Genomic DNA, 27763 nt, shown 5'->3' with positions numbered 1-27763 from the left:
TTGGAAGCAATGAAGCACATTCTGGGGTTTTGATGGCTGGGGACTCTGGTGATGGTTCCATGTGAGATGGGATCTTATTACTTGCTGTATTCTTAACTTCTGCTAATAAAAGAACCAAATGGACTGTTGTCTAGTTTGAGTCTATCCATGCTGTGGGTGAAGCTTGAAAGAATCCCTGGTGCTTTCTGCCTTCTTCCTGCTTCCAGGCAACATTCTGTAGCTAAAAGGCTTCTGCTGATGCAGAAAACAAGCTGATTCCTAAAGGCTTGCTTATGCACAGACCTTCAGCTGTCTAGTTGGAGGCCTGTCACTCAGGGGTCAGTACTGGGACCAGTACTATTCAATACATTCATCAACGCCCTGGATGAGGGCACAGAGAGCACTGTCAGCAAGTTTCTTGATGACACCAAAATGGGAGGAGTGGCTGCCACAGGAGGGCTGTGCTGCCATTCAGCCAGACCTGGACAGGCTGAGAGCTGGGCAGGGAGAAACGGAGTGAAATTCACAAGGGCAAAGGTAGAGTCTTGCACCTGGGAAAGAACAACCTCATGGAGCAGGATAGGTCAGGGACTGACCTGCAGGAGAGCAGTGAAGGGGAAAGGGGCCTGGGGGTCCTGCTGGATGGGAGGTTGACCATGAGCCAGCAATGTGCTGTGGTGGCCAAGAAGGCCAATGGCATCCTGGGGTGGATTAGAAGGGCTGTGGTTAGTAGGTTGAGAGAGGTTCTCCTGTCCCTCTACTCTGCCCTGGGGAGGCTGCACCTGGAATATCATTATGTACAATTCTGAGCCCCTCAGTTCAAGAAGGACCTTGGGGAACTGCTTGAAAGAGTCCAGCACAGAGCCACAAAGATGATGAAGGCAGTGGAACATCTTCCTCAGGAGGAGAGCCTGAGGGAGCTGAGGGCTCTGCAGCTTGGAGAGGAGGAGCCTGAGGGTGACCTCATTCATGATGATAAAGCTGTGCAGGGTGAGTGCCCAGAGGCTGGAGCCAGGCTCTGCTGGGGGATGCCCAAGGACAGCACAAGAGGCAGTGGTGGAAGCTGAGGCAAAGGAAGTTCCATGGAAACAGAAGGAAAAGTTTTTTCCCTGTGAGGATGACAGGAGCCTGGCACAGGCTGCCCAGGGGGGTTGTGGAGTCTCCCTCTCTGGAGATATTCCAAACCCCACCTGGATGTGTTCCTGTGTGATCTGCTCTAGGTGCTCCTGCTCTGGCAGGGGGGTTGGACTGGATGAGCTTTTGAGGCCCCTTCCATCCCTGAACATTCTGAGACTCTGTGGAAGGATGCTTGCTATGTGCCTCCTGGAGCAAAAGGCCGTGGCTGGGGGTAGTTTGTGCAGCTGAAGCATTGTTCTGCTGTATGGCATCATCCTCTTGGTGCCTGTCATTCCCCTCAGGTACCTACCTGATCCTGCCGTCACATTTCAATGCTGTCTGCTGCATTTAAACATCACAGCAGACAAAGGTGTCCGTGGACTCTGCTGCCTCTTAATTACAGTGCTAATTTTGAAGGAGATTTGTTTGTCCAATGTCTAGACTTGTAATTTGATGCCCACTGGGGTTGCCAGGAGGGGCTGGCAGTGGCGTGGGGGAGGGAGGCGTTAGGCGTGCCTCCTGCCGCCGCTTCGTTAAGCTGCTTGTCTTCAGAGTTCCCCTGGCACACAATAGTTCCAAGCATGCAGGCAACTGACAGCCTGGGACAGCAAACATGCCCTGCTCCACGTCTGTTTGCTTTTGACCTCTGCCATAGTTTAAACTGAGGACAAAGCTAAGCTTCATCTTTTGCACTGCAAAGGTGAGCTGAAGCCACGCTGTAGAGAGGGAGCAACAGAGCTGCAGGTTGGGCTTGTGGCTGGCTGGCCTGGCTGAGCTCTCCATCCCCTAAGCCTCCAGCAGGAACAGTGTGGCCAGCAGGAGCAGGGAAGTCGTTCTGCTCTGTACTCAGCACTGGTTAGGCCACACCTTCAGTCCTGTGTCCAGTTCTGGGCCCCTCAGTTCAGGAAAGATGTTGAGGTGCTGGAAGGTGTCCAGAGAAGGGCAACAAAGCTGGGGAGGGGTCTGGAGCACAGCCCTGTGAGGAGAGGCTGAGGGAGCTGGGGTTGCTTAGCCTGGAGAAGAGGAGGCTCAGGGGAGACCTCCTTGCTCTCTACAACTCCCTGAAGGGAGGTTGTAGCCAGGTGGGGGTTGGTCTCTTCTCCCAGGCAAGCAGCACCAGAACAAGAGGACACAGTCTCAAGCTGTGCCAGGGGAGGTGTTTTCTAGGAAGAGACTGGATGAGGCACTTGGTGCCATGGTTTAGCTGATTAGATGGGCTGGGTGATAGGTTGGACTTGATCTCAAAGGTCTTTTCCAACCTGGCTAACTCTGTATCTGAGTTCTGTGCTTTCAGAAGGCTGGAGAAGAGGAGGCTCAGGGGAGACCTCATTGCTCTCTACAACTGCCTGAAGGGAGATTGTAGCCAGGTGGGGGTCAGGCTCTGCTCCCAGGCACCTTGTGCCAAGAGCACAAGGAGGAGAGGGCATGGCCTGAAGCTGTGCCAGGGGAGGTTTAGGTTGGATGTTAGGAAGCACCTCCTGATGGGAAGGGGAATTAGAGACTGGAATGGACTGCCCAGGGAGGTGGTGGAGTCGCTGTCCCTGGAGGTGTTTAATAAAAGCTTGGATGTGGCCCTGATGGCAGGGTTTAGCTGATGTGGAGGTCATAGGCTGGACTTGATCTCAGAGGTCTTTTCCAGGCTCAGTGATTCTGTGACTCATCACTGCTCCTCAGCTGCCAGCAAACATCTGTGAGCTGCCTGGGCAAAGTATGCCAACGTATGGCTCAGACTGAGCCTGGGCACTCGGAGCTGTGGTCTTCAGCTGTTACTTGAGTCAAGCTACCTGCTTTTCAGTGACTTGAAGAAGAGCCAGCACCACTGAGTGACTGTCTGAGGTCTCAGGATGGATTATTTCTTTATCTGTTTTAAAATGCAAAGCAAATCTTAAGGAGTGTAGAGAACTTTGGCATCAGATGACACCCAAAAGCTGCAATGAGTGAGTGTGAGTTGGGTTTATTCTGTTAAAGCTAAGCAGAGTGACACTTAAATGTTGTCTGGGCAGGTGAAATTTGTGCATCCTACCTCTTCTGCTTGTAGTCAGAGCTGTGCTTTGCCCTGCCCCAGGAACCACTTCCTTCACTCATTGCAAAGGGTAAACTTCAGAAGCCTGAGCAGGGATGGGAGCCCTGCAGCCAAGGTCTGTGTCTAAGGACACTGCCTGCTGCTTTGAGGAGCTGAAAATAAAGGTCTGATTGGGACAGAGGAGCTGAGGCTTTGGGTCAGCTGAAGCTGCTGGAGGCTTCCCTGCAAAGCTCAGTTCTTTTTTCCCTTTCTATTTCCATTTTACCCTAATGGCTGAAATTCTAACAGGCTGGCTTCCAGGAGTGCTGGGCACTGGTATGCTTTGAATAAGGCTTCCTGAAAAGGGGGGGGTTTAATTCCTGGGTCTGTACTGGACTCAGTGAAGAAGGGACACTGACCTGGTGCTTATGGTAGCCTGGAGTGTCTCTCACTTGGTCATCCTCAGCTGTTTTAACAATGAGCAGCACAGGCAAAGTGCATGATGAAAGCCTCTGCCTGGCATCACCTGGGCAGCACTGCAATGTACCTGGTGCCTTGCTCAGCCTCTTGTGCTCCCTGGGGAGGGCTGGCAGGAGGGGAGCTTAGCACTGCTGTGTGTGTGCAAGGGGGATGCTTTGCTGGCCTGAATTTACTCCTTGCATTTCCCAGAGCTTCACCTTTGCCATTCTCTCCTGTAGTGGTATCCAGGTGTGAACAACAGAGCTGTTGCTGCTTCCGAGCTGGGAGGTGTTTGTGGGGAGCTCACTTATTAACAGCTTCAGCTCTGTAGTGGCACAGAGATGGGTGCAGAGGCTCTTCATAGCTGGCATGAAAACTGAGCCAGCCCTCACTGTAAATGAGATGGGAAAATCCTGGCCTGGATGTGTTCCCAGAGCAGCAGTGTGTTTCTCTAGCAGAGGCAAGTGGCCCCCAAGCCAGCTCTGGGAGCTATCTTTTGTTTTCATCTCTGCCCAGGATCAACTTCTGCACCTGGTCTGAGGTTTGCCGCAGTGCTGGCTGGAGCTCAGCACCCTGAAGCTGGAGGGATAGTTGCAGCTGATGCCAGGCTGCAGGGCACAGGCTGTGTCAGAGGCAGGCTGGGGCAGCTCCACCATAGCAGGAGCAGCTGGGGCTGTGGGGAACAGCTGCTACAGGGAAAGGGGAAGGCATCCCTCCCGGGAGTGGGCAGCCGCTGCCACCACCTCCTGCCTGCTCCTGGCCGTGACAGCCAGCCTGGGATTGTGCCCTGGCTCCAGCCCAGCTTCCCTGTCCAACTGCCCGCAGGGGAAGCCAAGCTTGGTTCGCTGCCTTTGCTCAGGGAGCCTCCTGCCAGCTTTCAAAGCGACCCTGCGGCCCTCGGAGGGAAGGGGGGGCCGTGACAGCAGGCGGCCGTCCCTGCGGCCGGGGGGCTGGCTGCCCGCTGTTGAGGAAGGGCACTGCTGGTTCCGGGCCAGGCGCAGGAGCAGCCCGTGGCGTCGGCTGGGGTGGCACTGACAGCAGCGGCAGAGCCAAGTGTCTGGGCGTGGCCGCTGCTGTGCCAGCTCCCTGTCCCCTTCCCTGGCAGCCTCTGCTGTGATGGTCACCTCTGGCAAGGCTGGCAGCCTCCTGCCCCCATTCCTGCAGCCTGTCCTTGAGAAGGGCTCAGGAAGCTCCTGTGGACATCCCTGTGAGCATCCCTGTGTACATCCCTTGTGAGCATCCATATGGGCATCCTTGTGAGCAGCCCTCTGCATCCCTGCGCCATCCCTGTGTGCATCCCTGCGTGCATCCCTATGTGCACCCCTGTGAGCATCCCTGTGTGCATCCCTATGTGCATCCCTGTGCCATCCCTGTGTGCATCCCTTGTGAGCATCCATATGGGCATCCTTGTGAGCAGCCCTCTGCATCCCTGCGCCATCCCTGTGTGCATTCCTATGTGCACCCCTGTGAGCATCCCTGTGCCGTCCCTGTGTGCATCCCTGTGCCATCCCTGTGTGCATCCCTATGTGCACCCCTGTGTGCATCCCTGTGCCGTCTCTGTGTGCACCCCTGTGAGCATCCCTGTGTGCATCCCTATGTGCACCCCTGTGAGCATCCCTGTGTGCATCCCTATGTGCACCCCTGTGAGCATCCCTGTGCCATCTCTGTGCCATCCCTGTGTGCATCCCCTTTGTGACATGAGTGTGCTCCTCGTGGTGCAGGCAGTGCAGGCTGGCAGTGGCTGCCTGTCCCCACAGGAGCAAAGCAGGGCTGTAAGGACAGGGCTCAGTGCACAGCCCTCTTGCTGCTGGTGGGGTCCTGCCTGGGGAAAGGTTGGTCCTGGGGCTCGTAAGATTTGAATCAGGAGGAGCTGATGAAGCTTTCTGAGGTGTTTGCTGAAGCAAGTTGCTTGGTGGCATTCAAGTGGCACTGCTAGAGCTGGCACCACGTGCTGGTGACCAGCTGCATGTCTGTAGCTGCTGTCATGGGTGGCAGTGACTGTGGTGGTTGCTGGCTGTGTGACAAAGGGGTGAAGAATCACAGAGTTATTGAGGCTGGAATAGAGCTCTGAGCTCATCAAGCCCAGCCTATGGCACATCAACCAGACCATGGCACTGAGTGCCACATCAAATAGTTTCTTAAACACCTCCAGGGACAGCGACTCCACCACCTCCCTGGGCAGTCCATTCCAGTCTCTAATTCCCCTTCCCATCAGGAGGTGCTTCCTAACATCCAACCTAAACCTCCCCTGGCACAGCTTCAGGCCATGCCCTCTCCTCTTGGCACAAGCTGCCTGGGAGCAGAGCCTGACCCCCACCTGACAACAACTTCAAGTACAGCAGAGGCATCATGAGGAAACCTGCAGCTGGGCAGGGCAGAGGCCTGGGGGAGCTCCCCAGTGCCCAGGGGGAATAGGAGCAGCAACTCTCTCCAGCAAGGGTCCAGGTGGTGATGGAGGTGTTCAGTGCCTGTGGGTTTGACGTTCTTGCCCTCCCTGCTTTTGCAACATGGCTTAGTGCAAAAGTGTCTGCTGCCTTTGGCTGCCCTCCCCTGCCAGCAGAAGCCTGTGAGAGCCCAGAGTTCCATTGGGGTTTAGTGGCAGAAAACGTGTCTTGGGAAACACCCTGAGGCACTCCAGTCTGGGAGGTGTGCATAAAACCAGGCCAGGCTGATCCTGGTCCTCCAGCGTGCAGGGAGGGTCACACTCCCTCCCTGACCCCTGTGGAGCAGGAGGCTCCCTGCTGCCAACCCCAGCCCAGGCTGTGAGGCCCTTGCCAAGTGCCTGCTGACTCAGAGCAGCCTGCTGAGAAGCTGCTGTGCCTGCTCCCTGCTGCAAACAGCTGCTGGAAATCCAGGGCTGGTTTTCCTGCTGTTCTGTAGGATGAAGTCACCTCCCTCTGGCCATGCTTGTCTGCTCTGTCCCAAGCCATGAGTCAGGGAAGGGCACATGTGTGTGAGGCTGCCCAAGGGGTGTGACCCTGCCTGAGGCTCAGATGCCCTCAGTGCCCACCACAGTGTACAGTGAGGTATTTCTGATGCCTGGAAGGGTACAGATCAATAGAACAGATTCAAGCAGACCCAGGGAGGTTCTCCTCTCCCTCTACTCTGCCCTGCTGAGACCTCACCTGGAATACTGCATCCAGTTCTGGGCTCCCCAGTTCAAGAGGGACAGGGAGCTGCTGGAGAGAGTCCAAGGGAGGGCTGCAAGGACGCTGAAGGGACTGCAGCACTGCCTGGGGAGGAGAGGCTGAGAGCCCTGGGGCTGTTCAGTCTGGAGAGGAGAAGACTGAGAGGGGATCTGATCAATGTCTATCAATAGCTGAGGGCTGGGGATCAGGAAGGAAGGGACAGGGACAGGCTCTGCTCACTTGTGCCCTGGGATAGGACAAGGGGCACTGGATGGAAACTCCAGCACAGGAGGTTCCACCTCAACATGAGGAAGAACTTCTTCACTGTGAGGGTCTCAGAGCCCTGGAGCAGGCTGCCCAGAGATGTTCTGGAGTCTCCTCCTCTGGAGCCTTTCCATCCCTGTCTGGATGTGTTCCTGTGTGACCTGTGCTGGATTCTCTGGTCCTGCTCTGGCAGGGGGTTGGACTGGAAGACCTCCAGAGGTCCCTTTCAATCCCTAACATCCTGTGAGCCTGTAATGAAGTGACTTCAGATCCACCCCCAGGTCCTCCTCTACCTGCCTGTGAGGAAATCAACTGCAGATTTGCAGCTTGTGGTTTGTGCAGGGTCAGGTGTGGCCAGGTGGGACTCACAGTCAGCCCTCACTGCAGTGCACCACTTGTGCCTTCCCTCCCACGGAGCCTTCACAGATTAACCTCTGAGACCTAAAGTTTGTGTGCTTATGGGGTGGGCAGGGCCTTGCTGGAGGAGCAGCTGTGGTCTGTAGTCTGTATGAGGATGGCAGCAGTGTGCTGCTCAGCTGGAAGCTCCTGTCACAGCTGCTCCACTGCTGGTCACATCTCTCACCTCACATCTCTGCTTTTGCTGCCCTATTTCCATCCACTGTGCCCAGCACACGGCTGAAGAAATTGGGAGCTTGAGCAGCTGCTCTTCCTGAGAGGTTTTGTCTCACTGCAGGGACACAAACTACTCTCTCTGCTGGGTGAGGAGGGCATGTGGCAGGGTTTGCTCAACTCCAGCTTGGAGCCCAGAAATGGGTAGGTGTGCCTGGAGTCTGCCTTACTGACAAAACCCAAGCAAGCTGCTTGCCTTCCGAGGCTAAAACCATACCTGGGGGCAGCTCATCCCACTGCGCACCAGCAGCACCGCAGGAAGGAAAGGGCTGGGCTTGCATTCTAAACACTGGGTAAGGAGGAGGAGGAGAACTGGGTGCTGCAGTGTGTGTGTGCTGCCTTCCCAGGGGAGCAGCCAGAGTGGCCAAGCACACCCACTGGGGTTTCCAGTCCTGCAGCAAGCCTGGGAGTGGGGTTATAAATTGCACTCTCTCCCTGGACAGTGAAGAGTCCCACAGAGGGGTGACTAGCACTGCCCAAATGGTGCTGCTGGAGCTTCTCTGAAACCTTGGGGTCCTCTTCATCCTTCCATACAGGACCTGGCTGAGGAGGGATGCTTAGGGCATCCCTGTCAAGCTCTGGGTGCAAGGGCAGGGGCAGAGTGGGAGCAAAGGGTGCAGCCCAGTGGAGGAGCACAATGAGAGACCTCCTGCCATGGCCATGCAGCCAGAGGCTGGAGAGCTGTGCTGCAGGAGTGGGGCACCCCCAGAGTGGCCCTGCCTCGGGTGACTGGGGGCCATGGCCTTGCCCTTGCCCGCTTGCAGGGGGCCACTGTCCTCTGGAGATCCATCAGAGCACCTCTTGACTGCTAGCTGCCTTCTGGCTTCACAGCCCTAATCCCCAGCTGAAACCCTGCAGCATGGGTAGGAGGGCAGCAGCTGCAGAGCTGTTGGCCTGGATGACCTTTTGGAGGTCCCTTCCAACCCCTAACATCCTGTGGTCCTGTGAACTCTGGCGGTGGTGGCTGCAGCAAGAGGTGGCTTGTGGGACTTGCTGAGGCTTGCCACAGCCAGCATGTGTGCAGGGTGCCAGTGTGGGCAGTGCTGCTGTCAGGCAGTGAGTGAGGAGCCCTGCAGTGGGTGTCAGGTTGGTGAGACATCCCAGGCAGCTTTCAAGGGTCCCAGGGGGATGCAGGGGACTCCCAGCATGGCCTACCTGGCCTAGGAGGAGGAGGTCAGGGCAAGGTTCTGCCTTGCTGGCCTGCTAGCCACCTCCTGTGGTGCCACCACGGTGTGCCCACAGATGCTGGGCTGGCTACAGACAGGGATGGTGCAGAGCTCAAGATGAGCTCTTTGCATCTGCCAATAGCTGTTGGCTGTGGCACCTCTAGCCCTGGCACATACCCTGCTGGTGCAGAGAGCTCTGGGCTGCAGCTGGCTGGGTGCTGCATGGCCAGAGGGCCTCTTTCCTGTAGCTTGGCTAAAAACAGTGCTGCAGTGCCCAGGAGCTGGTGTTCCAGCTGGCATTCCCACGAGTTCCTGGCACATCCCTGCTGGCCAGGCCAGTCCAGCTGTGCTTGCAGTCCCTCTGCCCACATCCTATCCCCAGGGAGGGAGGTTTCTGGGATGTAGTTAGGGCTATGAGCACCAAACATGACATGCTGAGACTGAAGTATCTATTTAAAATATGTCATATATTTGCTTTTAATGGGAGGGGGTGGAGCAGTTCATACAAAAAACAGAGAGAGAGAGAGAGAGAAGTGCTCTCCACCCAGTGTCCATAAAGCCCTGTGAGACACAGCCTGTGCCTACCAGCTGGGAATGCCAGGCTCAGAGCAGGGGGCTCCTTGCTCTAGAACGACCAAGGGCAGCTTCCATGAGCAGGGTAGTGCCCTGAGGGAAGAAGTGCCCAGTCCTCAGCTGCTCCTGCAGGGCAGTGCCCTGAGGGGAAAGGTGCCCACTTCTCACCTGCTTCTGCAGTGAACCTAGCAGGGAGCAGGAGCAGGCAGCAGGCAGCAGCAGGCACCTCCTCTTTCAGTGGGTCACACCTAACCCAAAGGGGTTCCTGCACACCTAGGCAGGAGTCTGGCTGCTGTGCCAGCAGTGCCAGGAGGGTCTCATTGGCAGAGGTGTCATATCTGCAGCTAACTACTCAAGCTGTGCCAGTTTTGTGTTACATGAGAGCAGTTCATGTCAGCTGTTGTGTCCTGCCCCTGGGGTCCCAGTCAAGGACCACCACCAAGACCAGGAGATGTTTCTTCCATACTGGAATCCACTGAGGGCTCTGCTCTGACAGGGCTGTGCCTGGGCTGCTCCAGACTCAGGTCAGCTTCCACTGAGGGACTAGCAGGCAGCATCCCCTGTCCTGTACTCCTAAAGCAAGATTTGCCCCATGAAGCCCTCTGCCTCTTGGGCCAGCCACCCCAACGTGGCTCCATGGCAGGCAGAGTGATGGTGAAATACCAGCTGTGCCCATGACCTCGTGTGGGAACTCATCAGCCGAGAGCTGGTGGCTGGGAGCAGCAGCTCAGGAGGTGATTTGCTGGGAGCTGACACTGCCAGCCCTTGCCCAGGCCTTTTGCTCCAACCTTTCAAGGAGGGAACAGCTTCTGCTGTTGGCATCACCCTGGCTGAAGGCTACAATGTCCTGTGTGCCCACCTGCTGCCCTCCTGCCAGTGCCTGTGTGCCCACCTGCTCCCCTCCTGCCAGTGCCTGTGTGCCCACCTGCTCCCCTCCTGCCAGTGCATGCACCTCCTCTCCTCCTGCCATGGTGTGTGTGCCCATCCCCTCCCCTACTGCCGCTGTGCCCCCCGGCAGCCGCTCCCTGCTGGGTGTCTGCTGCCCAGGCCGTGTTGCAGGCAGCAGCAGTCGTTGCAGGCAGCAGCAGTCGTTGCAGGCAGCGTCAGTGTAGGAGCAGGGCCAGCGGCAGGAGGAGCAGCGTCGGCGAGACAGAGACCTCAGTGGCACCACCGCAGTCCTGGGCGTTTTCCTGGGAGAGAAATCATCCTCTTGCTTACCTCCAGCGTGGCAAAGGGAAGGGATTTGATGGTTTGATGCCCACAAGCCGTAGTGGGCACCCGCACGTTAGGAGGCCACTTGCCTCCTTGGCTTTTGCCAGGCTCTGCCCCGTACCCTGAAACCCATCCCTCAGCCTTGGAGGCTGCAGCAGGATCGGCTTCTGCCTGTACATGCCTCCTGCGGCTCCTTCCAGCCCCCCTGCCCGGGAGCAGGTCCTAGTGCCTGCTTTTGGCCCGGCAGGGCAGGGGCTGCCTCCCACGCTTGGCCCCAGCTCCTGCCAGCTCACCCTCGGCAAAGCCGCACCGAGGGCTGCTTACAGGAACTGAGTCTCTAGCGGCAGGCAAACTCCCCAGGGCAATCCAGCAGCCCTGTCCTGCCCGAGCTGGAGCCCTTCCCAGGGGGCACCGCCACGGCTGTCCTGCTGCTGGGGAGCCCCTGGGGGGGGCACCGCCACGGCTGTCCTGCTGCTGGGGAGCCCCTGGGGGGCTGTGCCGGGGTGCAGCCGGCAGGACGAGGCGTGCGCTGCGCACAGGCAGCGGTGCAAGAGCCGCCGTGTGCCCGGGGCAGGCGTGCCCGGGGGAGCCCCTGCTGTGCCCCCGCTCCCCGCAGCGCCCCGCCGTACCTCGGGGTGGAAGGCGTGGCAGGAGTCCGGCCGCCGCCGCAGCTTCTGGGACCGCATCCGCTCGCACTTCACCGAGGCGTTATGTGCCAGGATGTTAAGGACAGGCGGCAGCGGGCAGAGAACAGGGGAGCAGGCTGCCCAGAGAGGTTGGGGAGTCTCCTCTGGAGACTTTCCAAACCCACCTGGATGCACTCCTGGGCAGGGTACCCTGGGTGATCCTGCTTTGGCAGGGGGGGTTGGACTCAATGATCTCTGTCGCTCCCTTCCAGCCTCTAACGTTCTGTGATTCTGTGAAACGCCACACAGCCTCCCCGGGCCCTGAGGCAAGTGATGTGGGTGACACTGCACAGCCTGGGGGACAAGGCAAGGGCGAGTCTGCTGGCAAGGGTTAAAGGCAGCAAGGGTTGACAGGCAGCTGAACAATGTCACCAGCCTTACGAGGAGGGAGGGGTGAGGACACAGCGGGTATGAGCTACAGAAGCACCAGAGAACACTGTTAGAGAGCTGCACCTACTCCAGCAGTGACCCTTTGGTCTGGCCTGTCCCACCCTCACCTCTATACAGCACATCAGCCTGGCCAGTGGAGGCTGGCTGCTTCTTGGGGAGGGCTGAAAGGCAAACCCACAACCTGCCTTCCCCTGCACTACAGCCCTGCCTGCTCCACCTCTCTCTCCCCACCTGTCCCACGAGTGAGGTCATGCACTCAAGCTCCATGGAAGTTACCTCTGGAGAACGTTTTCTACCCTAGCAGCCATGGTGGTAAAGGGTCTGTGGAACCACATGTCCCTGTTGCCTGTGGAAGGATATATTTGACCTCTTTCACATCCAGCAGGACAGGTGGGAAGATGCTGCAGTCGCAGGTAGCATCTGTGACGAGGAGCAGCAGGTTGCTGCTGGTGATCTGCTGTGCCACAAACATCCTGCAAGAGAAAACAGCAGGTGGGGGAAAGCCCTTCCCTCCCTCTGCAGAGCCAGGTCAGCAGCCCCACCTGGCCCACAGCAAAGACATCCAAACAAGCCAGGGCTCAACAGAAAGAGGACAGCAGCAGAAAGCAGGGGAGAGACACGGTGAGCATCTCTACACAGCAGGGAGGTGGCAGTAGCACATCCTTTTGGCCTCAGCAAGCCACCAGCTGGCTCAGATGTGCACCACCATGCTAGGCACAAGAGTCATAACTGAACCACAAACCCAACCCACCAAACAATAACCCAAACCCATCACAAGCCCTCCCCAGATGAGGCAGCATGTCACAGCAGATGACACCTGAGAAGGCCTGGCTCCATCAGGTGTGCAGTGCCCATTCCATGTATAACTATGGATGTATGCACCGTGGGGTCCTGCAAGGAGCAGAGCTCTGCTCAGTGCCATCTTACTGCAGTATGAAACAGAAGAAACCAACCAGAGCCTGGGCTGCAGCACGAGAAGTGTGGCCAGCAGGGCCAGGGAGGTGACTGTCTCCCTCTACTCCACTCTGGTGAGAGCACACCTGGAGCACTGTGTCCAGTTCTGGACTCTCTATTACAGGAAGGATCTGGAGGTGCTGAAAGGTGTTCAGAGAAGGGCCACGAGGATGAGCAGAGGGCTGGAGCTGCTCTCACATGGAGACAGACTGAGGGAGTTGGGGTTGTTCAGTCTGGAGAAGAGAAGGCTCCAAGGAGACCTAATTGTGGCCTTCCAGTATCTGAAGGGGGCTACAGGAAAGCTGGGGAGGGACTTTTGAGGGTGTCAGGGAGTGACAGGACTGGGGGGATGGAGCAAAACTAGAAATGGGGAGATTCAGATTGGATGTTGGAAGAGGTTGTTCCCCATGAGGGTGGTGAGAGACTGGCACAGGTTGCCCAGGGAGGTGGTGGAAGCCTCGTCCCTGGAGGTTTGTAAGGCCAGGCTGGATGTGGCTGTGAGCAACCTGCTGTGGTGTGAGGTGTCCCTGGCCATGGCAGGGGGATTGGAACTGGCTGATCCTTGAGGTGCCTTCCAGCCCTGACAACGCTGTAATTCTATGATTCTGTGCTGCATATGTTCATCTGCAAGCCAAGTCTGTGCCCCTGTCCTCACTGCACTGGGAACCACCTTGATCTTGTAAAATATGCTCAGGAAAGCCTGGGTGCCTGAGTGGGACACTGCCTAATGCTCCACAGAGCCTGTGCTGGGTCTCCTGTCTCCCTGGGGCACTGCACAGAGAGAGATGCACCCAGGATCCAGAGGCTGCAGCTGCTCCTGTGGCTATGGAGGAGCCAGCAGGACACACTGGCTACTGCTGACAGAGTAGAGCAACAAAAAAGTTTGGGGTTTTTTAAAGTTAAAAAAGTAAAAAAAAAGGTTAAAAAAAGGAGTAAAAAAAGTGAAAAAAGTGTTAAAGTTTTAAAGTAAAAAAGTAAAGAAAGTTAAAAAGTAAAAAAGTTTAAAAGAAAAAAAGTTAAAAAGCAAAAAAGCAAAAAAGTAAAAAAAGTAAAAAAGTTAAAAAGTAAAAAATGTTAAAAAGTAAAAAAAGTAAAAAAGTTAAAAAGTAAAAAAAAGTAAAAAGGTTAAAAAGTAAAAAAAGTTAAAGTAAAAAAAAGTTAAAAAGTTAAAAAGTAAAAAATGTTAAAAAGTAAAAAAGTTAAAAAGTAAAAAAAGTTAAAAAGTTAAAAAGTAAAAAAAGTTAAAGTAAAAAAAAGTTAAAAAGTTAAAAAGTAAAAAATGTTAAAAAGTAAAAAAAGTAAAAAAGTTAAAAAGTAAAAAAAAGTAAAAAGGTTAAAAAGTAAAAAAGTTAAAGTAAAAAAAAGTTAAAAAATTAAAAAGTAAAAAATGTGAAAAAGTAAAAAAGTTAAAGTTAAAAAAAGTTAAAAAGTAAAAAAAAGTAAAAAAGTTAAAAAGTTAAAAAAGTAAAAAGTTAAAGTAAAAAAAGGTTAAAAAGTTAAAAAGTAAAAAATGTTAAAAAGTAAAAAAGTTTCAAAGTTAAAAATGTTAAAAAGTAAAAAAAGTAAAAAAGTTAAAGTAAAAAAAGTTAAAAAGTAAAAAAGTTAAAAAGTAAAAAAAGTAAAAAGTGAAAAAGTTAAAAAGTAAAAAAAGTTAAAAAGTTAAAAATATAAAAAAGTAAAAATATAAAAAAGTAAAAAAGAAAAAAAGTAAAAAAGTAAAAAAGGTAAAAAATGTTAAAAAGTGAAAAAGTAAAAAAAGAAAAAAGTTAAAAATTAAAAACGTTAAAAATGTTAAAAAGTAAAAAAAGTTAAAAAGTAAAAATTAAAAAGTTAAAAAAGTTGAGGAGTAAAAAAGTTTGAAAAGTAAAAAAGTGAACCAGTAAAGAAAAAAGAAAAAATGTAAAAAGTGAAAATAGTAAAAAAATGATATTAAAAAGTAAAAGAAGTAAAAAAGTTAAAAAGGGAGTAAAAAAGTAAAAGAAAAAAGTAAAAAAAGAAAGAAAGGTTAAAAGAGTAAAAATGTTTTTGTAATAAGCAACCAAAAGTAGGAAGTAAAACAGCGAGGGGCAATGGATGGCAGCTCCATGATCTCCAGAGGTTCCTTCCCAGCCCTATCAGGGGTGACCTTATTGCTCTCTACAACTACCTGAAGGGGGGTTGTAGTGAGGCAGAGGTTGGTCTCTTCTCCCAGGCAACCAGCACCAGAACAAGAGGACACAGTCTCAGGCTGTGCCAGGGGAGGTTTAGGCTGGAGGTTAGGAGGAAGTTTTACACAGAGAGAGTGATTGCCCACTGGAATGGGCTGCCTGGGGAGGTGATGGGGTTGCCATCGCTGGGGGTGTTCAGGGTGAGGCTTGACAGGATGCTTGGTGCCATGGGTTAGTTGATTAGGTGGTGTTGGATGATAGGTTGGACACGATGATCTTGAAGGTCTCTTCCAACCTGGTCTATTCTATTCTATTCTATTCTATTCTATTCTATTCTATTCTATTCTATTCTATTCTATTCTATTCTATTCTATTCTATTCTATTCTATTCTATCAGGCTGTGGTCCTGTGGCAGTGCTGGCAAGCAAGCAGGGCTGAGCCCCAGGCTGCACCGGTGCTGGTGATCTGTGCAGCACAGCTGAGCACAGCAGCAGGGCCACAGCAGCAGGGCCACAGCAGCAGGGCCACTGCAGCAGGGCCACAGCAGCAGGGCCACTGCAGCAGGGCCACAGCAGCAGGGCCACTGCAGCAGGGCCACAGCAGCAGGGCCACAGCAGCAGGGCCACTGCTGGCTCAGCCCAGAGCTACACAAGGCTCTCCAAACCTGCAGTCCCTCCTAAAACAAGGTTTGGGCAAGGCCTGGAGAAGAGAAGGCTCTGAGGAGACCTAATTGTGGCCTTCCAGTATCTGCAGGGGGCTACAAGAAAGCTGGGGAGGGACTTTTGAGGGTGTCAGGGAGTGATAGGACTGGGGGGGATGGAGCAAAACTAGAAGCAGGGAGATTCAACAAGGCCTTGTTGTCTCCAAACCTACAATCCCTTCTAAAACCAGGCTTGGGCAAGGCCTGGTGTCCTAAGCTCATGCTGACTAGCAGAGGCTGTGTTCCTAGCCTTGAAGGCTTTTCTGCAGCTGAAGTCAGACTAGGTAGGGCTGAGGTGTGTTTTGGTTTCCTTTTTAAGAAGGATTTTCCAGTCAGATCTCTTTTGATGCCTCAAGGAGGAAAAGGTGATGCAGGGGAAACTCTTCCTTCTGTCACCTTGCCACTGCCATCTTCACACAATGACCTTCCTGCTTGGACTGCTCCCTCTCAAAATGAAAACAGGGGGGTGGGGGGGAACCCAAAGTGGACCTCATTTCTTCCAGCTTAACGTTTCTTTTTAACCCTCTCTGTTTTGTTGTTTGTTTGTTTTTCCAGTAGAAAAAAAAACCAGCAAAGTGGGAAAATAAAAAGAAGAAAAAGGAAAGGTGAAAGCACTGCAAAAAAGGACAACTTTCTAAGGAGAAAATTTTGCCAGAAATGTGAAAAAAAACCCCACAAAACCGAACCAGAGAAAGTTCCTTTCTGAAACATGTGGAGTGGAAATATGTACTGAAAGTCTTTGTCCTGCAGCCACCTCTGCCTCTGAACAGAGGGCATCATTCATTTCCCCTTTTCCCAAGCAGCAGTAACTTTGTCACTTCATCTCCTCCTTGCCCAGCATGGCAGTTCAGCTCTGCTCTGTGGCCAGAGCTGCAGGTGCAGTGGTGGCCACACCAGAGGCACAGCAGCAGCCAGATCTGATCACAGGAGGTTAGGGATTGGAAGGGACCTCTGGAGGTCTTCCAGTCCAATCCCCTGCCAGAGCAGGACCAGAGAATCCAGCACAGGTCACACAGGAACACATCCAGACAGGGCTGGGAAGGCTCCAGAGAAGGAGACTCCACAACCTCTCTGGGCAGCCTGCTCCAGGGCTCTGGCACCCTCACAGTCAAGAAGTTCTTCCTCATGCTGAGGTGGAATCTCCTGTGCTGGAGTTTCCATCCATTGCCCCTTGTCCTATCCCAGGGCACAGTGAGCAGAGGCTGTCCCTGTCCCTGTCCCTGTCCCTTCCTTCCTGACCCCCAGCCCTCAGCTATTGATAGACATTGATCAGATCCCCTCTCAGTCTTCTCCTCTCCAGACTAAACAGCCCCAGGGCTCTCAGCCTCTCCTCCCCAGGCAGTGCTGCAGTCCCTTCAGCATCCTGGTAGCCCTCCCTTGGACTCTCTCCAGCAGATCCCTGTCCCTCCTGAACTGGGGAGCCCAGAGCTGGATGCAATACTCCAGGTGAGGTCTCAGCAGGGCAGAGCAGAGGGGAGGAGAACCTCCCTGGATCTGCTGGACACACTCCTCTGGATGCACCCCCAGGATCCCCTTGGCCTTCTTGGCCACCAAGGCACATTGCTGCCCCATGCAGAACTTGCTGTCCACCAGGACTCCCAGTTCCCAGCCCACGGGGCTGCTCTCCAGCAGATCACCTCTCAGCCTGCACTGGAGGTGATCTGATAGAGAGCAGCCCCATGGAGAAGGACCTGGGAGTTACTGACTTACTGCTTTGTGGATTCTGAGAGTGTTCCAACACCTCACTGTCTGACACCCAAGCCTATGGCCTTTTGTGGTCACCGGTGGGCACTGCCAGAGGCTGGTGCTGCTGGCACAGCCTGGGGAGCCCCCAGGGGAAGGGAAGCTGCAGTGCTTACTTCTGGCAGTCTCCACAGTCGATCAGGCCGTTGGTCTCCTTGATGGCCGGCTCGTAGATGAACACAGGGTACTCGGTGTCGCAGGGCTGCAGGGTGTCGTGCTTCTTGTGCTTGTGAGCTGTGGTGGGGAGGAGACAAGGGGAGACGTGAAGGCCAGAGGGTCATACAGGAGCACTCTGCACTCCAGGCTGGTGATGTAGGTAGGAGGAGCAGCCCTATGTGTGTCCCGTCCCCACACCTGCGGCCGAGAGCAGGCAGAAGGGAAGGAGATGCTGCAGGCAGTATCCAGGCAGTGAGCCCTGCTCCCACTAGGTGGTGTGGGAAAACCAGGCTATGCCATCAGTGTGCCCAATATTCCCACTTGCCTTGCCCATGCAAGCCTGGGCCCTGCCCTGCCCAAGCCTCAGCTGTGGGGACCACAGCACGCCAGTGACCCCCTGGACATTTGGGCACGGGTGCTCCCACGTTCAAAGCGAGGGTGACATCTACTGAAGCAGCAGCCTTCATGAAGTCCCTCCTGCCTAATCCAGCCCTGGTCCATGCACTCTTTTTAACACTCAAAGCTGCAGCTGGGCTGGCCAGCAGTGGATCTGCCCCTGCAGGTCCATGATGGGGTCTCCATCAACTGAGGGCTCCTTCCTGAGCCCTCTGACAGTTCAGTGTGAGCCCACAGCAGGCAATTTGAGTGGTGGAATACAGGTCACATGAAAAAGAAAACCCTGCCAGCAAAGAGATGTGGCCTGAGAGCACAGGGAAGCAGAATAAACCTCTTGAGGACCAGCAGAGACCCAGCTAAGCGCAGTGCTGGCTTCTGGAGGGAGCCATCCACTGCAGAGGCAGAGAGAAGCTGCTCCACCACTCACTCATCAGTCACATTCTGTGGGACTCCCAAAGTAATTTGGGGATGAGGAAGAGCTGATGCACCTCGCTGAGCTTCCCTAGAGAAGCAAAGGAATCCTTTCCAGGAGCTCAGCAAATTCTGCCTTGCCTGAAACTACCTCCTTGGGCCCTCTGGCCATTATCTCCTGCAGCTGGAGGTAGCCAAGGCAGCCCTTGGCTCTGTAGGGCGCAGGGGAATGTCCCCGATGGCAATGTGGAGCCCTGCTGCTCAGGCAGAGATGATTGCAGCTCATCCAACCAGGTTTGCTCCAGCAGCTTTAGTTCCGAGCACAGAAATCTCACCCTGCAGCCCTCCATTCACACAGCAGGGCTGCAGCAGGGGGGGAGCAGCGAAGAGTCCTTCTGCTGTGGAGGACAAGCAGCCTGTCCCTTGCAGCAGCAGCAGCAGCGCTGAAGATCGATAGGAGAATGCAGCACCGTGGGGTTTAATCAGCAACCGTGTAGTGAGGCGGCCCCGAGAGGGCATCCGAGATTCTGACGGATAATTTGCATCACAACAAAACCCTGGCCGAGAGCTGGGCTGTCCTCTCCCCGGGCGCTGCAGGAGCACGCAGGCAAGCGGCAGCCCGCAGAGCTCTCTAAACAATAAGCTTTAGTGAGAGGGAACAGCCGGACGACATTCTCGGGCTCTCCTCTGCACCGTGTCAATCCAGCCACAAAAGACACTCAGGAAGAACCAGGACCCGCAGCCCAGACTCCCCTCTGCTGCCTCCCCCAGGTCCATATAGAATCATAGAATTGTCAGGTTGGAAGGGACCCCAAGGGTCATCCAGTTCCAACGCCCCTGCCATGGCCAGGGACACCTCACACTACAGCAGGTTGCTCACAGCCACATCCAGCCTGGCCTTAAGAACCTCCAGGGATGAGGCTTTCACCACCTCCCTGGGCAACCTGTGCCAGTCTCTCACCACCCTCATGGGGAACAACTTCTTCCTAACATCCAGTCTCAATCTCCCCACTTCTAGTTTTGGTCCATTCCCCCCAGTCCTATCCCTCCCTGACACCCTCAAAAGTCCCTCCACAGCTTTCTTGTAGCCCCCTTCAGATCCTGGAAGGCCACAAGAAGGTCTCTTGGAGCCTTCTCCTCTCCAGACTGCACAACCCCAACTCTCTCAGGCTGTCTCCAGAGCAGAGCAGCTCCAGCCCTCTGCTCATCCTTGTGGCCCTTCTCTGGACACCTTCCAGCACCTCCAGATCCTTCCTGCAATAGAGGCTCCAGAACTGGCCCCAGAGCTCCAGGTGTCTCAGCAGAGTGGAGCAGAGGGGGAGAATCCCCTCCCTGGCCCTGCTGGCCACACTTCTCTTGCTGCAGCCCAGGCTCTGCTTGGCTCTCTGGGCTGCAAGTGCTGACTGCTGGCTCCTGTTGAGCTTCTCATCCACCAGCACTCCCACATGCTGAGTACTCAAACACCTCTCTGCACCACACAGTCCCCAGTAGATGTGTCCTGTGCTTTTCTTCTCAGCTCTCAAAAAGGTCACTTGCAAGGCAGTCTCCAGCTGAAATCTGCCCAGACTGTGGGACCTACCTTCCTGTGTCATGGTTACACTGATCCAGAAGCAGGGCTTGGTTTCAGCATGATGCCTTGTTCTGTGTTCAGCCTGAATCAATTAATCATTGCAGGGTCCAGCAGCAACCCTAGATGTGCTCTCTCACCATTTGCTGTCCCTCTGTGCAAACCCACACTGCAGAAGCAGGGAAAAGCCTCTTCCCTTTTTGCTAAGGGAGACCTCTAATTAGCACCTGTCACAAGGACAGAGAGTCCTGGGGATGTTGGGGATGAGCAGCAGAAGACCTTGTCACAGGGGCATTGAAAAGGCTGAAACACACAGAGAATCCCTGCACAGGGAGAAGCTGCAAAGGCTCTCCAGCTCAGATCAGCTCCAGGGCTGGGAGCTGTGTTCTGGCCAGTGGTGGCCTAAAGGAGGGTGAAAAGCAGAGCAGGAGCCCTCTCCTTTGCCATGATTTGCTGTACTAGTGGCTGGGGAAATAGCTCCAAACTCTGAAATGGCTGTCCAGGCTGGGACTGACCTTAAAGTCACGCTTATGGCAAGACCACACCTTGGTCCCTCAGCCATGAACCATCCCATTGTGTAAACCCTGGATGCACAGCATTGAGTGAGCCAGGATGCCACTGCAGCACAGCTGTTGGTGAAGGACTGGACTGGTTCTTGCTCAGAAGAACAGCTGTGATGACCACTGAGGTGCCCTGATAAAGCTGGGGCACAACTGCTTGCAATAATTTAGTGGCAAAGAGTCTTGACTTCATCCAGGTTCTCATTTTTCTCCTGTCCCTGCTAAAGAAAGATATCCTTCACTAGCTTCAGCTGCCTGCTATACTATCATCAAAACAGGTGGACTTAAAGCAATATAAAATCCAGTGGTGTGAAGGACCAGCTGCAGGAAGGAGTTAAATGAGACCATTGTCCTGGAAAATAATGGGGTGGAAGGAGATTTGAGGCTTCTTAGCCTCAGCCAGTGCTCAATGAGGTCTGTCATGCTGGACTTGGCAGGCTTGGAGAACTTGGCCTCAAAGAGAGTCAACTGAAGAGCCTGCATGATCCACACAGGGGAAACCTGGCCAGCACTGCTTGCTGTCCTGACCTGCACACGTAGATTCATAGAATCACAGAATGGGCTGGGTTGGAAGGGACCTCCAAAGCTCATCCAGGCCAACCCCCTGTGCACTCAGCAGGGACATCCCCAACTAGATCAGGTTGCCCAGAGCCCTGTCCAGCCTCACCCTGAATATCTCCAGGGATGGAGCCCCAACCACCTCCCTGGGCAACCTGTTCCAGTGTTCCACTACCCTCATGGTGCAGAACTTGTTCCTAACATCCAATCTAAATCTGCTCTGCTCTAGTTTGAAGCCATTGCCCCTGGTCCTGTCCCTGCAGGCCTTTGGGAACAGTCTCTCTCCATCCTTCTTGTAGCCCTCTTCAGGTACTGGCAGGCTGCTATTAGGTCTCCTTGGAGCCTTCTCTTCTGCAGGCTGAACACCCCCAGCTCCCTCAGCCTTTCCTCAAAGCAGAGCTGCTCCAACAAGAGCTGGACAAGAGCTGTACCTAAGCCCTGGACACAGGTCCTGAAAGACCTGTAAATAAGTGACCCTGGGTTGAACTATGCCATGGTGGCACTCACAGGAGCAGGCACTCACTGCATCTGGAAGCAAGCATTGGGAAGTTCACTCTGTTTAGTCCTTTCAGGTGGCTCTTTTGCCCCTGGCAGCGTGAGCTAAGTCACTCACAGCAGCTGCATTTGTGTTTGGGTGAGCAGTTCATCTTGCCCCAGGCTAACTTCACCACCTGCACCAAGAGCCCCTTCTCAGTCCTGTCCCAGGGCACAGTCCCCTACACACCCCATTTGCAATTAGATTCTTGGCCCAGGCTAAATGAAAAGAAGCTGCTTTAAAAAATCTCCTAACTTCTGCACAGAGACAAGACCTGTGACAGAGATTATGCTTAAGCCTACTGCCACTTAATTTGCTTGGAAGCAACACAGCTGAAGCAGTATTGGGAAGTTCAGAGAGGCCCACAGCAAATACAGCAGCAGCAGAGCGCTTAGGCTGAGCCTCCGCACGCAATCGCTGGGCATCAAAGTGCTATCAGCACTCTGAGAGGCTGCTGGTCAGGGATTAGTAAACAGTCAGAGAGAGGCTGATAACAAATGGCAAACTTTACAGCCAAGAGTGAGTTAATTCCAGGCTGTCATTGCTACCATCTGCACTTCAAGAAAGACTTTGTCAGGCGTTTGGCAACAAATCCTTCTGAGCAGCCCAGGCAGCTGCTGTGGCTTGCTGTGAACTCCACAGCCCAGACTCTGAACTCTTTCCCACCAGCATAAATCACACAGAACCACAGAACTATTGAGGCTGGAAGAGACCTCTGAGATCATCAAGTCCAGCCTATGGCCCAACACCACAACATCAGCTAAACCGTGCCACCAAGTGCCGCATCCCATCTTTTCTTACAGAGCTCCCAGGTCAGGGGCTTTACTCTGGGGCACGAGGCAAAACCTGCCACACAGTTACAAATGCAGATCACATCATCTCATCAATTCTCCTGCAAAAAACCCTCTCTGTACATTGACACAGACTCACAGAATTGTCAGGGTCAGAAGGGACCTCAAGGATCAGCCAGTTCCAAGCCCCCTGCCATGGCCAGGGACCCCTCACACTACAGCAGGTTGCTCAGAACCACATCCAGCCTGGCCTTGAAACACTCCAGGGATGAGGCTTCCACCACCTCCCTTGGTAACCTGTGACAGTCTCTCACCACCCTTGAGGGGAAAAACTTCTTCCAACATCCAATCTGCTGTCAAAGAAGAACCTTGTGAGCTACAGAACTCTAGGCACAGTCCTGCCTAGGCTGCACGCCTTGGCTTCATGGAAAGCTTTCCAAGCTGTCCAGAGAAGCAGAAGCCCTTACAAACACAAAGAGGAATGAGATGGCTGAAAGCAGTGAAAAGTCTGGGGAAGCAAACTCGCCTTCTCACCACCTCTGAGAAGCAGATTTGCAGTGTGAGTGCCATCTGAATGCATCATGTCCATGCACCACCGGCAGTTCTCCCCTTCCGGGAAAGCAAGAGAACTTAGGAAGCACAAACAAGCTCAGCACTGTAGACCCAGAGGTGTGCAACCAGGTGAGGGCAAACATTAGATCCCTGACCCTTAATTCCTCTGCTAGCCTGCCTGAGTAAAAGTGTGCTGAGTTCCCCTCTCACAAAATGTCTCCTTCTCTGCAAACTGTTGTTGTTTTTTCCTACACCAGCCTTGGCCGGCGCTCAAAAACCTGCTAACGTCTCCAGCACAAAATCAACAGTCCCTTCTTAACAACATTTCTTCCAGCCCCAGTAGTATTCCTCCACCCTGCTCCCCTCCCCCCACCAATATGGACAGTCAGGTTTTCTCATCCTTAGGCACTCTCCCTTTCCCCTCCTCTTCCCCGACTGTTTCCCTATCTCTGTCTCGCACATGCGTCTGGCTGGGCAGGGAGCACCCTGGCAGATACAAGCTAGATGTGGAAGCACAGAGATACAAACACAGCCCTAGTCTGGATTCTGTCTGGGAGAGATTTATGAGCTAGAGCTTACACTTAATCAGCTGAACTGCTCAAAAGGAGCTCTGCATTACCCTGGAGCCGGGCTGGCATTCATCAGAAGGAGCTAAACAAGGGGGGGTGCAAAAGAAGACTTAAGTTTCCTCTTACTAACTGAATGTTTTATGCACACATAGAATCACAGAACTGTCAGGGTTGCAAGGGAGCATCCAGTTCCAACCCCCCTGCCATGGGCAGGGACACCTCACCCTACAGCAGGTTGCTCACAGCCACATCCACCCTGGCCTCAAAAACCTCCAGGCATGAGGCTTCCACCTCCTCCCTGGGCAACCTGTGCCAGTGTCTCACCACCCTCATGGGGAAGAACTTCCTCACATCCACTCTCAATCTACCCACTCCTAGTCTAGAAGAACTGCATCATTTTCCCTGCAAGAAGGCACGGATTGATCTTTGGTTTTGGCATAACAACTGAAAGAACAGGGCAGCCAGGAACCAAAGTGAAAGACATGCCATGGTGCCATGGTGCCAGGGTGGTGTAGCCACTGAGGAGGCTACTGTGTCCCTTCCTTTACTGACTTCTCAGTGGCAGACCTTCTGGCACCATCTCAGCCAGCTGATTGAGCAATGCCTGCTCCTTTGCAGGGCAGGGAAACAGGACCAGGCACTGCCTTGTCCCCATTACACCTTTCTTCAAGTTCTCTGTTCTCCAAAAGGTGGAAAAAAGTCTTTCCTAGTTTGGGATTTCTAGCTAAATTCTCCTCCCCTTGCTCTTAAGTGGTTCTACTTACAGTGATGGAAGACAGCCTTGGCTGGACAAGTTGCATGACACACACAGATGCAGAGTGGAGATGGAGCCATGGGACAGTTTCACATGATGGCAGCACAGTGAAGGGATGAATTTGCACACAGCAGCCATGGAGGTGACACAGGAGAGAGATGGGGAAAGCACAAAAGGAAATGGTGATGAACAGGGCAGCAGTGAGAACCCCCTCCCTTTTCCCTCACATCTCCTCAAACTGAAGCCATTTAGCACCCACAGCAGCTCCCTGGCTGCTTGTTCTGCAGAGAGTCTCCCTCCTGCACTGCCACAGGGACTGCACTTCCTCACCAGCATGTTAAGCAGCAGCCAGGGTCATGTAAGAGGATAGCTGCAACCTCTGGAGATGCTTTTTTGGAGGAGGTGAGTGAGACCTAAACCTTCCCAAGCCCCTGGGCTGGTTCTCTGACTAGAAGGGAATTCTGCTTTCTGAAGGTTGGCTGTTAAACCATGACACCAGCAGACCTCAGCACAGGGATGTGGTTAGCAGGGCTGGCACAGTACCACTGTCTCCACTAACAGCATCATTAGTGCTAAAGGCCTGGTGAGGATGCCATAATGGAACCTGCATGGCTCTGCAGGGCACCCCTCACCCTTTCCTTTTGGTCACCCCAGGGCCATCAATACACCCTGCTGCCTGCAGGAGCAGGGATGGGACCGCAGGGGCTGCCAGGGTGGGCTCAGCAGGCAGCACTGCACCTGCAGGGCAGGTCAGTGGGTTTAAATCCAGTCATCCCCCCCCCACTGCACACAGCTGTTGTACAATACCATATGTTCTGTCTTCCAGTGAGGGTTTAGTGGTCAAAGGAAGACCCCCAATGTTACTGAATCTCATAGGTTTCTGGCTAGCTCGCTGGGAGCCCTGCTGGGCTCCAAAGCCTCTTGCTCCAGCCCAGCTCTGTCCTGGTCTGTAGGTCACCCTCAGCAAAGGCTGGAAGGGAGTCTTCCCAACCAAAAGGCTTTGCAGCTGGTGGTTTCTTTCATCCCACTGCATGTAGGACGGGGCTTCTCAGAAAGAACAGCCTCCTCCTGCCCTGGCAATTGCCCTGAGGAAAGCAAGCAGCATGCTCTGAGCTGCACACACATCACTCCGATGGCAGCCTTAAGTGGGGGTGGAAATGAGGGGAGATGGAGTGGTCCCCATCTGGAAGCATCCCACCACTGTTCCAGTGCCTGTGGAGGGAGAGGTGGTGAGGCAGAGGATGGGATCCTGACATGAGGCCAGGCTTCCCCATGCAGTGGCTGTAACACTTACGCACTCTGGGGCTGCTGGACTCTTGTGTACTCACCATCTGCCAAGTTGTCTGAGTGCCAGAAGCTACTCATGTTAAACTCCAAAAGGAAGCTGTCAAAAGAGCAAGAACAGAGGATGCTTTTTAAGCAGCCTGCAGGTGCTGGGGAGCTGGCCCTGCTGCCCCCTGACTAGCAGTTCTGAAATGTTTACTATGAATTTGCTGGCAGTGGAACTCCAAGAGGTATTTATTTTTAATTGTTGGTTTGGTGGTTTTTTTCCCTTCCCCACATGATAAAGTGCAGCTCTGTATCATGGGATCTATACTATGGAATAGCTGAAGGGGCTTTTTCTGTGCAGGGGCCTGGCCAGTGAAGGAAGGAATGAGCAGAGCAGCCCCTGAGGCTGAGGGCATTCAGTCACCTTAAGACCCACCCGAGAAGCAGACATGGATGGCTGTACTCTGGCTCCTTGGGAACAGCTGCATGTCACATTGAATTGTTCTGCACCGATATGCTCAGGTCCTCAGAGATGGATCTTTTCCACACCATCCCTTTTGCACACCCAGAAAGCTGAGCAGTGACCTTTTCATCCTAATTTGAGCCTGAACTCCGATTTCCCCCCCTCCGTTTGAGGTGAACCTGAATCCAGAGCTTGAGCCAAGCTCTCTGCTCCCGTGGCTATCACTCACACCTGAGCTCCCTGCCTTCCTGTGCTGGGTTGAAACTTCCCCCCAACATCAAATTTGCCAGCCAAGCCCAGCCCAGCCCAGCTGGAAGCAAATGAAAGCTGTATTGACAAGCAAAACTACAACCTACAAGGAAAGGCAAGGAACATGCACAAAATGCACAGGCTTTGCAATACTTAAAGGTGTTTGCAATTTATAACCAGCACAAGAACCCCCCTGGCCAAAGACCAGGGGAGCTGCTAATAGCTTCCCACTGCCTGCCTCCCTCCTAACCCCCTGCACACAAAGGAGCAAGTGAAAGAGCAGAGGGTTGATAGAACTTAGCCCAAACAATGCTGCCAAGGTCAGCAGAAGCCAGCAGAAGCACCAAGTTAGTGTCTCCCAGAGCAAAGAAGCCAAAAGAGAGAGAGATTCTTTGCCAAACTAATTCTTACAGAAGAGAAGAGAATATGGCAGGCAGCTTTCCAATGGGATTCTTTAGAACTTACCATGCCTTCCCTTTTTACACCCAGTGGTGATTTATTTACATTCCACCACTTTCTGTTCAAGAGCTGTGGAAAATTTTAAAGGTACAGCCTAAAACTACCACGCTCCCCTCCTTCAGCCCTCACCCAGGGAGGTGTGCAGTTGCTCCTTCACAGAGGAGACAGCAAGAGGACTCGGCATCAAGGATCTGCACGGGGCCCGGGAGACTCAAGTCCTACTTCTGACTGCCACTTTGTACTGAGTGACTTCAGGTAAATCCCAGACCCACTCTGGGCCTCTGCCTCTCAAAATGGGAATAGTAATAGCTTTCTGTGTCCCAGGAGCAAGGTGCTGAGCTGAATGCCAGGAGGAGGCTGAGAGCGATGCCCTACACAGGGAGTGCTCCACCTGCGGCTTTCTCAGCCCTCGCCCCCACCGGCCTGAGCCTCCCCAGCACCCCTGCCCCGTGGTACTCACATGAGAAAATCACTGATCAGCCATTTCACTGCTGCTAGAAAGGCATAAATCGGCTGGAGAACAAAACAAGAAAGGAGAAACACCATAAGCACCTGGGCAGAGAGTCTATCATGCCATGCAGGACCCTGCACTTCGGAGCGGTTCCCTCCGCTGCCCAGAGCAGCTGCGGACCAGCTGGAAACGCAGGGCCCGGGCACCACTGCAAAGCATTCCAAATACATCAGAAGCCAGCAGGGCTGCCTTGCCACTAATAATATCCTCTCACCCCCTCCCTGTCAGGGTCAAGGAGTTTATCACAAATGCATGAAGGACTTTGAAGATGTAATTGCTTGCTGATTTCTCTCCAGTATGGATGACCTTGAGAGCTCGGAGCAGGAGAGGCACCCAGCTAAATGGGACACCGCCCGCCCAGGATGCTTTCATGTTCTGGCAGCAAGGGGTGTTTCTGGGACAAGTGACAGCATTGCCCAGGATTTAGCATTATCTGCCATTGATTGATTGTGCTTAACTGTGTGCTTTCATCCAGCTTCCCCTCAGGATGGCATGACTTCTCTCAGCTCCCCGCTTTTCAGCTGCAAACTGGAAACCCTGCACGGTCCCAGGGACAATCCAGCTGCAGAGGATCCTGCACAGGGCTGCTTTGCTTCCTGGTACCCCGTGACTGATTTTTAGCTCTCCCTCTCATCATCACACCTCAGACCCAAGCCAGATCCAGCAGCCACAGGACACAAGATAATGTTCCATTACTGCCAGCTGACTTATCTTCAGCTGGAATAAGCCAGCAAATAATAGTGAAATGTATATAGGTGGCTGGGAATTGGAGTGGGGTTTTATGCATGTACATGAAACCCAGACTTGTCTGGAT

At 53.6% G+C, this 27763-nt stretch overlaps 1 protein-coding gene across 1 annotated transcript in view; it reads right to left on the bottom strand.

The window, feature by feature from the left end:
- Positions 1-10274: 10274 nt before the first annotated feature.
- CACNA2D4 (calcium voltage-gated channel auxiliary subunit alpha2delta 4) overlaps positions 10275-27763 on the bottom strand; it is a 199736-nt gene continuing 182247 nt past the window's right edge. The window contains exons 34-40 of the mRNA XM_054168159.1: positions 26899-26951; positions 25327-25382; positions 24009-24029; positions 17266-17383; positions 11966-12078; positions 11159-11241; positions 10275-10507 (exon numbers count right to left, since the gene is read on the bottom strand). Of these exons, the coding sequence (XP_054024134.1) occupies positions 10421-10507; positions 11159-11241; positions 11966-12078; positions 17266-17383; positions 24009-24029; positions 25327-25382; positions 26899-26951 (531 nt within the window). The 3' untranslated portion in view covers positions 10275-10420. The remainder of the gene's footprint in view (positions 10508-11158; positions 11242-11965; positions 12079-17265; positions 17384-24008; positions 24030-25326; positions 25383-26898; positions 26952-27763) is intronic.

The sequence above is a fragment of the Dryobates pubescens genome, chromosome 15 (assembly GCF_014839835.1).
Source record: "Dryobates pubescens isolate bDryPub1 chromosome 15, bDryPub1.pri, whole genome shotgun sequence".
Taxonomy (NCBI): Eukaryota; Metazoa; Chordata; class Aves; order Piciformes; family Picidae; genus Dryobates; species Dryobates pubescens.
Note: the sequence above shows the minus strand (reverse complement) of the source record. Positions and strands in the feature narration are given on the sequence as shown.